Source organism: Tachypleus tridentatus, chromosome 1 (assembly GCF_004210375.1).
Source record: "Tachypleus tridentatus isolate NWPU-2018 chromosome 1, ASM421037v1, whole genome shotgun sequence".
Taxonomy (NCBI): Eukaryota; Metazoa; Arthropoda; class Merostomata; order Xiphosura; family Limulidae; genus Tachypleus; species Tachypleus tridentatus.
The window spans coordinates 89,040,475-89,053,599 of record NC_134825.1 but is presented as its reverse complement, the minus strand read 5'-3'; the positions used below and the strand labels follow the sequence as shown (position 1 = coordinate 89,053,599).

General features: G+C 33.3%; 1 protein-coding gene across 1 annotated transcript in view; it reads right to left on the bottom strand.

The window, feature by feature from the left end:
* The window catches only part of LOC143252221 (uncharacterized), a 64,062-nt gene that overhangs the window by 46,517 nt on the left and 4,420 nt on the right, over nt 1–13,125 (bottom strand). Inside the window, exon 2 of the mRNA XM_076504068.1 lies at nt 10,210–10,254. Coding sequence (XP_076360183.1) covers nt 10,210–10,252 — 43 coding nt within the window. The 5' untranslated portion in view covers nt 10,253–10,254. The remainder of the gene's footprint in view (nt 1–10,209; nt 10,255–13,125) is intronic.

The window sequence follows — 13,125 nt, the reverse complement described above, 5'->3', positions numbered from 1 at the left end:
TTTGAACTTAAAGATTCAAGAAAGGTTGTATAATGTTCGTATTCAACCAACAAAATGAGTTTGCAGAACGACGAGATTATTGATTTTAAGATTCCAGCTGAAGCTTGTACCAACTAATGTTAGAGGAATATTTAAAAATTTCAGTAAATATCGGAATATAACATTTGCATCTTCTCTCAGTAGCAGGAAAAACATGCAGAAATCAGATTGACCGAGATTAATTCTTGTTTGTGCTTCACATTTTTATTAACATTTCCAGGTTCATGTATATAAATATTCTATAAGTATGAAGCTCTGAGTTTAATCTTCTTTTAACCCATTCCAGTGGGGCAGCGGTAAATTAAGGAATTGCAATGCTAATATCGGGGGTTCAGTTCTCAGTAGTGGAAAGAAAACAGTCTATCTTGTGGCTTTGTACTAAGAGAAACAAAATATTCATTTAGGCATTTTGTCTTAAACTAAATATACCTAAAAATGATTCTTACAATTAATTGTACACATTTGTCTCGATTTATTTTACTAGAGTACAATTTATTTTTCTCTTTTTCTCATTAATCCAAGTTTGTAAATGAATGAGAAAATGATCTATTATTAAATGTCTAAAACAGTAGTTATTAATTATAGATTACTTATTTGATAAAATAAACATTTTCAATAAACTTACACAGTAACGAACAGGAAAACAAAAGTAAACTGCACATTTATGATTGTTATCCAAGTTTTAAAACACGCACACAAGTTTTACTGAAGTTTAGTTACCAAGAAAGACGAACAAAATCTAGATTTTCAACAAACAAATAAAACTGTCCAAGAAACACAGTAAAATATTATTCTAATACTTACATTATACTTGACCTTCAAAGATTTTAAAGTCAAAACCACACAAATTCACATTAGATTTTTCTATTGTTGTGTGTTATTATTTTTTTGTATTCTGTATATTAGAGAGCTATTTTAAGTCTTTTTCTAGGTCTCAGTGTAGTTTTTTTATAAAGTTTTAAGGTGTTTTTCCTATTGAGAATTAATTTATTAATAAAGAGAAAATTCTCGAACCTTATAATTGACTTTTATTGCTTACCAACTTTGGCTTGCCTGTGTCTTTCTTTGAATTTTTCTGGAATCCTAAGGTAGATTTATTAACTTCTGCTCTCTTTGGTCGGATCTCATTTTCTCCTCATTCTGCGCTTTTCAAACTTTTTCTGTCTCTGATTTACATTTATTGTGAATACCAAACTTATTTAATTGATTCGTTACTTTGCTTTTACCGTCCTCTTGCACTTATTAACGTGGTAAGCCTGGCATGGCCAGGTGGTTAGAAAGCTCGACTGGTAATCTGTTTGTCCCTGGTTCGAATCGTTGTCATACCAAACATACTCCCTCGTTTAGCCGTGGGGGCGTTATAATGTGACGGTCAGTCTCACTATTCGTTGGTGAAAGAGTAGCCCAAGAGTTGGTGGTGACCGTTGATGACTAGCTGCCTTCCATCTAGTCTTACACTGCTAAATTAAGAACAGCTAGCGTAGATAGCCCTCGTGTAGCTTTGCACGAAATTCCAAAAACAAAGAAGCATTTATTTACTATGTTTCTGGATCCTCTTCTGTATTGGAATCGTGTATTCGAGTGTGTGTTGAGATGGCCTTTTCTTGGCTGTATGCATGAGTAGATGAGTATGCGCTTGTGACTGTTGGCACTTACAAGAACGAGAAGTCCTCTTTTGATGTTACCCTCCATTATTGATGGTTCAAAAATATTTTGATGTTCTTGCCACATGATAGTTTCTCACGTAGATTTGTTCCATACACTATTACAACATTGTTCTTTTCCAAAATCTTTCCAATGGTTACTCTTCTAATTCGTCATTCCAGGATATCATCTAAGCTTATTACATACTTACTCCGGGTCTCGAGCTACGTTTGTTCAGTCTAGATAGTGTGAGCTCTTAGTTTAATTTCCATATTGCTGCAGATGGCTCTGTCAACAGCTGGTAAGGGATTTAGTATCCTGAAGTTGCCAGAGTTGAAACTGGCAGCACCTCACATAGGGGTCAATACCCTTCCCAGCGCCACCACTACGTGCGCCTAATTTCCATTGTAGAGTTGTAACTAAGTCGCACTCAGATTGTTGGAGTTATCCTATTCGTGTATTTTCTTAAATGTCAGACCTATCATGTTTCAGTTCATAATCTATTGCTACTTTATATATAAATATACATTATTTAGGTATCTATTTACTTATTAGTTATCTATTTATTGCTATAATTTTCTTTTTCGTTTCCCCTTTGATTTCCCCCCTCTTCTCTTCTTCCGTCTCCTTTCTCTTTTCTTTAATACTCAATAAAAATAAGAGAGGATGGAGCCTTTAATATTAATCATACAAACAGGGCAAACAAACATAAGTGCAATTATGTACTAATAAGTTATTATATAGTTGCACGAACAGAATGTGCTTTGCAGAATATTAAATAACGGTAACAGCAATGATTCAAGTAACTTAATATAATTAATATAATCTACTTAATTTTGATATTTTGTTTTTTTCTGACGATACTGAAGTTAGGTATGTGTATTGTTAAGTAATAGTGAAAGCATCTTCCACTTTGCCGTCTTTCTTTCTTCAATGTTTTAACAACTTATTACTTGATGAATTAGCTCGACGTTATAGCAACAGGAAAAATAAATTTAAATGTAGTTTAGTTTTAGTTGTTAGCTAATACAATATTGCACAGTCTAAGTCAACTGATCTAAGTTACCTAAATGTTATTCTCAACATAACTCTAAATTGATAGAATTAATTATAAATACTTGGGAATAGTATTAATTAGTCTTCCATCGTCCTCCCTCACTAGCGCCCCCTTTCATTCCAATCATCTTCTAAATTGGCTCTAATCGTTGGTAAAAATACAAAGTAGAAAATAACATACTAAAGATTGTATAGTTTCTTCCCAAACGGATAAGAAAATTACAACAAAAGTATATAATTTATATGAATAATGTTTTTCCAAATTTGTATGATTAGTGGCGCCACTTTGATCACCGTTATTTTTACGATGTATTTTTCATTACATTTAATGGTGCCATAGTTAATCATTATGATTATATCAATAAGTTGTTCCAGCCCACAACGCAATTTTGCATTCATACAGATAGGATAATTTTAACTTCTTCACAATTAATAAGCAGTTAATTGTACTTTACAAAAACAAACAAACTAAAGCATCTTCAGGGCTAAAGCTTTTTTGAAGCCTAAACAATCACACAAAAGCCAAGCGATGTTCACGTCCATACACGGGTATGATTCTCGAGCTCAACGTTGGGCACTGTATTTATTAAATCACATTTTTAGTTTCTGACATATTTAGCTACTTATTTATACATTTATGCAGTTCAGATAAAATGGATAAACGTATATTACTTGTTTAAGATGAGAGACTATCTATTTGAATAATGGAATGAAGCATTAGTGATCAGTGATGTCGAGAAAACCCACTTGTAGAGAAATATATATGTAAAAACGGCTGGTTTGGATTGAGAAAATTTTTTACGTAGAGGAGTGAACAACGTTTCGACCTTTGTGAACCTGATGATGACCGAAGAAGGTCGAAACGTTGTTCACTCCTCTACGGAATGAAGCATTGCTATACACCTGAAAAATCATTTGAAGAATAGGAAAAACAAAATCTTTCTGGAAATTGAATCGCACATTTCAACATTATACATAAGGTACAACACTTTCCTTAGAATTTTTTTGAGTTGAAGATATTTTCGCGTATTATATGCACAATTCAGAAAAATAGAATTAAACTACAAAAAAACACAACCTCACGATGGAACTGCTTTGTTCTAGAATAAAGTCAATGGTTTTTGACTTACATACATTTATCACATTATATGCCACCTAATAACGATGATGAAACTTTATTCAAACATGTATGAGATTCAAAATATTTCAGGCCATCGGACAACACCTAGTGGCGGGTACTAAGTAGCATACCGATTAATATTTCACTTAAATGATTTGTTTTTGTATTTCTCACAATCACTTAAATGTTTTTTTTCGTCATGATTTAACGCTGTTTTACCAACCACATAAGAAAATAGGAATTTCATGCTGAAAAATGTTTAAATGTAAAAGCAGTTTATTTATTTTGCAAATTAATTCGTTTGTTTTGTTTTTGAATTTCGCGCAAAGCAACTTGAGGGCTATCTGAGCTAGCCGTCTCTAGTTTAGCAGTGTAAGACTAGAGGGAAGGCAGCTAGTCAAACAAACTAAAGCATCTTCAGCAGGGCTAAAGCTTTTTTGAAGCCTAAACAATCACACAAAAGCCAAGCGATGTTGGCAGCTAGGCAGCCAACTCTTGAGCTATTGTTTTACTAATGAATAGTGGGATTGACCGTCACATTATAACGCCTCCACGGCTGAAAAGCCGAGCATGTTTGGTGCGATTGGGATGCGAACCCGCGACCCTCAGATTACGAGTCGCACACCTTAACCCACCTGGCCATGCCGGGCCGTTAATTAATTCGTGAATCAGAAAAAGAAATGGAGTTAAGGTTATTTATTAACACATTTGGTAGTAAATTATATTAATAGAAAATATTTACTTCAAGATGCTGGAAATAAAATCTTAAAGCAAATGTTTCTCTTTCATTCGTAGTTTATTGTAAGTAAAATCATTGTGATTGCAATTGTACTTGAGTCTATAAATGTGTATATCACACTTTAAATTGTGTTTCTCAAGGATTTATGCATACTCTCTGGATGTATCACTCTTTACTTTATACATATTGAGGAGACACGGATGCTGCCTGGATGTATCACTGTAACTTAAAATAAACATAGGAAATATATATATCGAAATCTTAAATTATTTCACAGGTTTCGATAAATAAATTTTCTTACTTTTCACTCCTTTCGGCCCAAATTACAGATTATATTTTCTCTACAGTTGTGGTGATAATAATAATATTGTTAGTTTTTTCCTCAACCAATATATGTATATTATATCGAAGATATCTGTAGGTACACTGCTGGCCAAAATCTTAAGACCAATGAACACAAAGAAAAAATATGCATTTTGCGTTGTTAGACTCAACCACTTATTTAAGTAGAGCTTCGAAAGATGAAAATAAGAAAAGGGAAATTAAAAATAAAAATCTTTTTTTTTAGCATTTAATAGGGAAAATGTGAACATTATGAAATTAGCCTAAATACTAGCTGGTCAAAAGTTCAAGACTATACTGACACGAAGTGTTAATCGGTAAATATGTAACGAAATTTAGTCATTTGTGTTTAAGCATTAGCGATGTCAACATCTCCCACTGACATCTCCTGTGTTACATTGGATAAAAACATGGCAAAGGCTAAAAAGTTGACAGAGTTTGAACGTGGCATAATTGTTGAGCTGCAAAAGCAAGGTCTCTCTCAACGTGCCATTGCTGGTGAGATTGGGCGTAGTAAAACTGCTGTTGCAAATTTCTTAAAAGACCCTGAGGGATACGGAACGAGAATTTCAAATGGTCGGCCCAAGAAAATTTCGCCGGCGTTGAGCAGGAGCATTCGACGGGTTGTCCGGCAAGACACCAGCCGATCGTCGAACCAGATTAAGGCCCTTACGGACGCAGAATGCAGCTCAAGAACAATAAGACGGCATCTACAAGAGAAAGGCTTTAAAAACCGTAAACGTCTTCAAAGGCCACGCCTCCTTACACATCACAAAACAGCTCTGTTAAACTTTACTGAGAAGCACCAAACATTAGACGTAGAAAAGTGGAAGAAGGTTTTATTCTCTGATGAGAAAAAATTTAACCTGGATGGTCCAAATGGCTTCCAACGTTACTTGCACGATAAGGGTATCCCACCGGAGACATTTTCTACGCGACACAGTGGAGGAGGTTCGATCATGCTTTCTTCTTCCATGGAACAATGGAACTTCAGGTCATACAGGGGCGTCAAACAGCAGCTGGCAACATTGGCATGTTGGAGAGAGCATCCTTATTGCCTGAAGGCCCTCGCTTGTGTGGAAATGACTGGATCTTTCAGCAGGACAACGCTGCAATCCACAATGCCCGCAGGACAAAGGACTTTTCCATGGCGAATAACGTGATTCTTTTGGACCATTCAACGTGTTCGCTCGAACTAAACCCCATTGAAAATGTTTGGGGTAGATGGCAAGGGAAGTCTATAGAAATAAACGTCAATTCCAAACAGTATAATGTTTGTGAAACCATCTTCACCATTTGAAATAACATTCCAGCCAGCCTTCTGCAAACACTTATATCGACCATCCCAAAGCGAATGTTTGCAGTTATTTGCAATGACGGCCATGCAACTAACTACTAAGACCTCTTGTTGTGCATTTCCTACCCTGTTTAGGACTTCTTTTTGGTATGGTCTTAAACTTTTGACCAGCTAGTATTTAGGCTAATTTCATAGTGTTCACATTTTCACTATTAAATGCTAAAAAATTTTTTTTTTTTTATTTACCCTTTTCTTATTTTCATCTTTCAAAGCTCTACTCAAATAAGTGGTTGAGTCTAACAACGCAAAATGCTTATTTTTTCTGTATGTTCATTGGCCTTAAGAGTTTGGCCAGCAGTGTACCTCTTAAGGAAATACTGATACTGTCTGGATGTACCACTCTGTAACCTGAAATTCTCAAAAAAACATGAATATTGATCGGAAGTACTACTCTTCATGGACCGGCATGGCCAGGTTGTTAGAGCTCTTGACTCATAATCTGAGGGTGACGGGTTCGAATCACGGTCACACCAAACTTTCAGCTGTAGGGCGTTAGACGTTACGGTCAATATACTATTCGTTTATAAAAGAGTTGGTGGTGGGTGGTGCTGAGTAACAGCCTTTCCTTTAGTCTTATACTGCTAAATTAGGGACGGCTAGCGCAGATAGACCTCGTGCAATTTTGCGCGAAATTCAAAAACAAACAAACAAACCACTCTACAATTCATACTGCTAAAGAAAACACGGATACTAACTAAATGTACCATTCTATAATTCTACTTCTTAAGGAAACACGGATACTGTCTAGATATATAACTCCCTAACTTGTACGCTTGAAGGATATACAAAAACTTTCCGAAGATATCACTCTATAACCATATTTCTGAACGAGATATAGATACCGCCTAGATGTACCATTCGCTAAACTTGTCTTTCCCAAGAAAACATGGATAATACATAGATGTACAATAACTATTTTGTATTTCTGAAGGAAATACGGATATTGCCTAGATGTATCACTCTCTGATTTTTACTTTTGAAGGAAACATAAACACTAATTGGACATATCACTCTGTAACTCATATTTCTGAAGGAAACATAGATAGTACCTGGATTTAGCATTCCATGACTTATATTTATGAAGAAAACATAGATACTACATGGATGCACCACACTCTAACTTGTTTTTTTTCAAGAAAGCATGGAAACTATATAGATGTACCACTCTCTGACTGTACTTTTCAAAGATATACGGATACTAAGTGGTTGTACCATTTTGTGACTTGTACTTCTCAAAGAAACTTATATACTTGAATATATCACTTCTTAGGAAGACGAGTATATATGCATTTATCATTTTCATTTTTGAATTATTTTAGAGAAAACAAGTGTATTTCAATATACTTTATTGTTAAAAGGATTTATATTTGTCTGTGTCATCTTCTCAGTACTCACAGTGACTTTATTGTTTATACCCGTCTAGTTGCACTTCTCTTGAAATACTTTGTATTCAGTGTTATTGGCCTTATTTATTGATCATGTGCTTTTCCCTTCCTACAAGTAGACACTATATCTGATAATACAGGTGTTTAATTACAGCCACACATCTTTAATGTAGACTTTTGTTTTCTCTGTCAGTCACTGGTCTACACATATTTTATTTAATCTATTCACTGTGATCTATTGGAAACTTACTGGTGCTGTTTCTGAATAAATTGAAATAACGTTATAGGAAAATGCTTCATTATATGTGTTTATGAATTAGTTCAACTTCTGTATTCATTTATATTCCCTAGTTAAACTGGTTACCTACAAATTGTTGAAATACTCTCTACACTATTTGTCTATCCTATCGTAGGCATATTAAAATCACTGTATTACTAGGTAACAATATTTTTTTCTTTATGATTTATATTTAGTTACATATTTTCGTCTTTTACAGCTTCGGCAGATAAACTTTATAAATACTACCAAGTTAAATTCACTTGTTTAAGCCTAGTGTTTAGCTTGTTCATGTTCTCTTGTTAAAAAAAAAAAGTTCTCCCATGTGGAACCGTCGATGCGTTATAAGAGTGATAAATCAAATTTCATTATTTGACGAGAGCAGGCCAAGAGTTGGTAGTAGATACTGTTTACTAGCTGCTTTCCGTTTAGACTATCACTTAAAATTAGGGGTGGTTTTGTGCACGTAACCCTTGTGTAGCTCTGACCGAACATTCAAATCAAGCACAACTAAACAAAGTGTTACAAGTTTATTGGACCAGTAAACTGTAAACATGTAGAATCACACTGTCTTACTTATGGTTGATTCTTTAAAGAAAATGAAAATGTTGCTCTAATCTTCTTACTTAATGTATCTAAACTGATAATAAATGCTTCATGATTGGCCCTTTTAAACAAAATCCATGTTAGGTTTTACTGTGTAGATATAATGAATCTTATTATATCCCTCTAAATAAAAAAATAAACTTGTACATCTTCTCGTTTAGGCTCCATGCAGATAAAAAACTTTCAGTATTCCGTTGTTTGAGTAACACGCTACTAGTTCAGTACCTCATGTATTAGTTTATTTGAAGATAACGAAAAGTTGAACTGTTCTTCTTAAGAAATATGTTCCTAGACGGATACTGTACGACTTCTTTTTTTAACTCTTTAGACACAAAGATAACTGGCGTTTTTATAGCAAAGCTACGCAATGGGCTATTTATGATACATCCACGACGGGGTATCAAACCCTAGATTTTAGCTTTGCAAGTCCATAAACATATCGCTGGTCTGCCGAGGGACTAAATAAAAGTGTTGGTTTGTTTATAATTTCATTCAAACCTATTCCAGTGCTTTCTGCATTAGCCTTTCATAATTTAACAACGATAGACTAGAGAGAATACAGCCAGTCAACACTATTCACAAACCATTTCTTGAGTTACTCTTTTACAAATGGACAGTGGGATTGATCGTAAAATTATATCACCTGAATGGTTGAATGGGCGAGCGTTTTCGGTGACAGGGATTCGAAACCGCAACTCGTAGGTTGCGAGTTGAGCGATGAAACCACCACGTTATGAGATGAGAAAGAAACATTTCACCATCTCATTTAGGTCACGTGCCCCTTTTAAACAATAAAAAAACAATACAATGTTCCACTTAGATGATATGATACCATACGACTGCCTATTGATCTTTTGGAGAAAAGAATGTATTGACTGTACTGCTTAGATTCTAGTTTGATCGTTAAATCATAGTCGAAACAAAACATGTAAAGCAAGCCCACGCTGATTTGTTAATGCATATATAACTTGAATGAGTTTTCAAAAAGAACTAATGAGGAAATATTTATATAAAAATCAACAAACAAATATTTTTATCACCTATAAACTTCAACATTTAAGTGAAACGTGTGATGTTAACTACCGGAATATGTATGACAAAGAAAACTGTAGTAAAAATGAAAAAGAAACTGATATCTGTGCTTTTCACACTGTCAAACTTATGATATTGACGTTTATGTCTTATATTTACAAACCTACGTGCGCTACCACCTTTTAGTTATCCGCTTATGAGTAGTTAAACTTACATTTTAATCAATATTTAATAGCATAATGTTTTTCACTTCAAAATCCAATTCATGGGGGACAGTGTCAATATTCTATTCCTTTTCCCTCAAAAAAAAAAACAGTTTAATTTCAAGGAAAACATATTTTTTACGTATTTTACTTGCTATACAGAACAATAAACTTTACATTTTAACACTGCGGTTTTTGTACTTTAACTTCAATATATATAAAAATGTATCACGTTTATATATGTTCTTTGCATATCAAATATCAATTATAACTTATTTAAACCTACTAAAACTCTATAATTCAACTACCTATTATACAGTCTATGCAATCAGACAAAACTAAGGAGTATGAAAGTATAATTAATAGGTCAGAAAGAATTGGTCTTCAAAATACGTTATGATGTACTTACTTTTATATTTAAGCATGTAGCCGCTCTTCAACTGAGTTGCCATATCTGAAAAACAAAATACAATACAGTTAAAGAAAGTATATCACGTTATATGCGATCATGACGAGAGTTAATTGTAGTTAGATTTTGTCATACAACCAATCTTCACTGTCAACTCGAAAGATACGGACGTTGTACAACTTACGCCATGATACTACAACTCATTTGCTTAGACGGCAAGTTTTTGTTTTTCAAGAAAATCATGGAGATTATTCTGTTTCAATTCATATTATTTTCGAGTCTGAGGTTTGAATGTTAAATTTTATGCACAAGAACGTGAAAGGACGGCAATGAATGAACAGAAAATCGTTCGATTTTAAGCTATAATTTGCAGGTAAAAAACAATGTTTAAAAGTTTGCTTTTGTAAAAGATAACATCAAATATGCTCTATTAGAAATATAGGTGTATATACGTTGTCTAGAAACGTAGAGTAAAAACATTCAGTAAGGAGGCGTTGTAAACTTCACTCAGTATATATCTATAGGATATTGTATGTATATAAAACGAGAAATGTTTTGACTATTAAATATACATATGCTACGAGTTATGGTGAACTAAGCAAACTGAATTTTTAAACATTTAAGAGACGAATGAAGATTAAAAGAAAGCACCTGTAGCCTTTGTGAGTAACAACTGAGACTTTAGAGAAAAATATTTAGTTTACATGAAAATACTTTTAGATTTGTATGTCAACTCTTTAGAATTTTACTCACAAAAGAGAAACTAATTAGTTTCCTTCATAATTAAGAAATTTCTTTTTATTTTAAGATTTCAAACACATGATAATTATATGAAAATGCTTTGGTTTATCTACTTGGAAGTTTGTCTGAAAGCAAAACATTTTTGTAATTTGGCGAATAGATTTCATCTTTAGTCAAGAAAAATGTAAGAAATATATTTTTGTAAACTTGTTGGTTAAAAAATAAAGAAATAGATTCTTAATAACATGCACATTGGAACATGATGAGCTCGATAAATACATTTTTGTTCTTCATACTTAATTCAAATGAGCTGCAAAAACATGAAACACATTTGGCGTTCAGCATGATCACATCACAATTATGCGAACGATGAAAGAAAACAAAGATACTGCCTGAGCTTAACTATTCCAGTGGATCCACTTTGTGAAGATTTATACAAAGAATAGATATCAATACATCTCAGTAGGTAATGTACACTAACGTTGAAGAAAGGTTTAGTTTTGAACATTCATCATATTTTGTTCTGTTGTTTGTCCTCGTTATGGTCGGGCATTACTTCTATACATGTGGATCGTTACAGTGTTGGTCTCAGATGAAAACAGACTTGTCGGAATCTCTTGAGATTTTAATGTGGAATAAATTTTGCACCAAGTAAATAGATGTTAAGCAGCCTTCCATCAATAGGTATAAAAAAACCGCAAAAAATTGGCTTATTTTTATATGAGAACACTGAATTCAGCAATAAAAATCAATATATGAACACATTAAGATTTCACAGCTGGTGCTAACATAGAAAGAAAACGTTAATTTTGAAGGTTAGATAACATCTACGACTGAGTTAAACTGAGAATTATGTTAAATTTATTGTCCTAAATTATTTAGTTGTTTTTTATTAACACACTTACATCCAAAGAGAGCTGCAAAGAGAAGATATTAAAATATAGTAGTTCTTTTTACTATGAACTAAATTAATATAATATCTTTGTCTCATTTCGTTCAGAATCATCTGGCGTAGTGGTGAGCGTATTGGACTCTTACTAGGAGGGTGTGCAGTTCGTTTCCCCTTACTGCAAAATCGCGCTTTGTTGCTTGGGGCTATGGGCGTTTTATAAAAGTGATGGTAAAATCTATTTTTTGACTACAGAAGTACAAGGGTTAGCGGTGGGTGCTTCATTCCCTCGTATATCAGTATGAACTCAAGAACGACTAGTTTCTTGAAGAGCATCACGTAGCACTAAAATAAACAAACTATTTAACAATTATAAGTAAATACACATAGTCTCGAATATGAATTATTTATTTTGTGTAAACCAACAAAAAGTTGTTGTTTTTAGCTGTATTTATCTGTGATTTTACACAAGTGTCCAAAAATAATTTTAGTTACATCTGTCCTTTCACATGCTAGATCCGCCAACCTTTGGCTAGTACGAACATTAAGTAAATACGAACTTGGCTATTCTTCAACTTTGAAATAACGCTGTTAATATACAGTTAATTCAATTGCTTTACAAGTAATTTCTACTTGAACTGTTAAACGTTATTACTTGTTCCATTGTGATTCTCCCTAAAAAGATTCAAACTTTGTAGTTGTGCATTGTTTAATACAATATATAACTGGTTAAATTAGTTTTAACGAAGGAAACAGACAGGACCATAGCATACTGTTGTAACTCTATCAGAAAACAGAAATTATTCAAGTATTTCATATATGAGTGTTACGTACGTAGTTAAAAAACACAATTGGATAAAGTCTAAAGTATTTGCTATTAGGATCACTATTAAAATTGCATGCAAAAATGAAAGACTTAATATATATACACTTTAACAAGAAAATGACAACCACTGACAGATTTTGGTAAAACTCAAAAATAAAAAATAAACCAAAAAAGCGCTGTATTTCGTTCTGACACATTTTACTATTTCACGTAAGAAACAAATGAAACATATGGCATTATTCTATAATTTTCCTATTCTGGCTGCTCTATGTTGTCTGCAGTGCCTAATGCATACGCACAACCAAAGAAAATATTTTTCTCTAGAGAGAGATAAGTCAAGTCATAGTAAACTGAAGGTGTGAAGAGTATTTCCATTTATAATAGCCTAATTTTTGATTGTTCATAGCATGTTCGCATATCCCTTCTGTAAAAGTTTATATTCTGTATAACGTTTCAATTT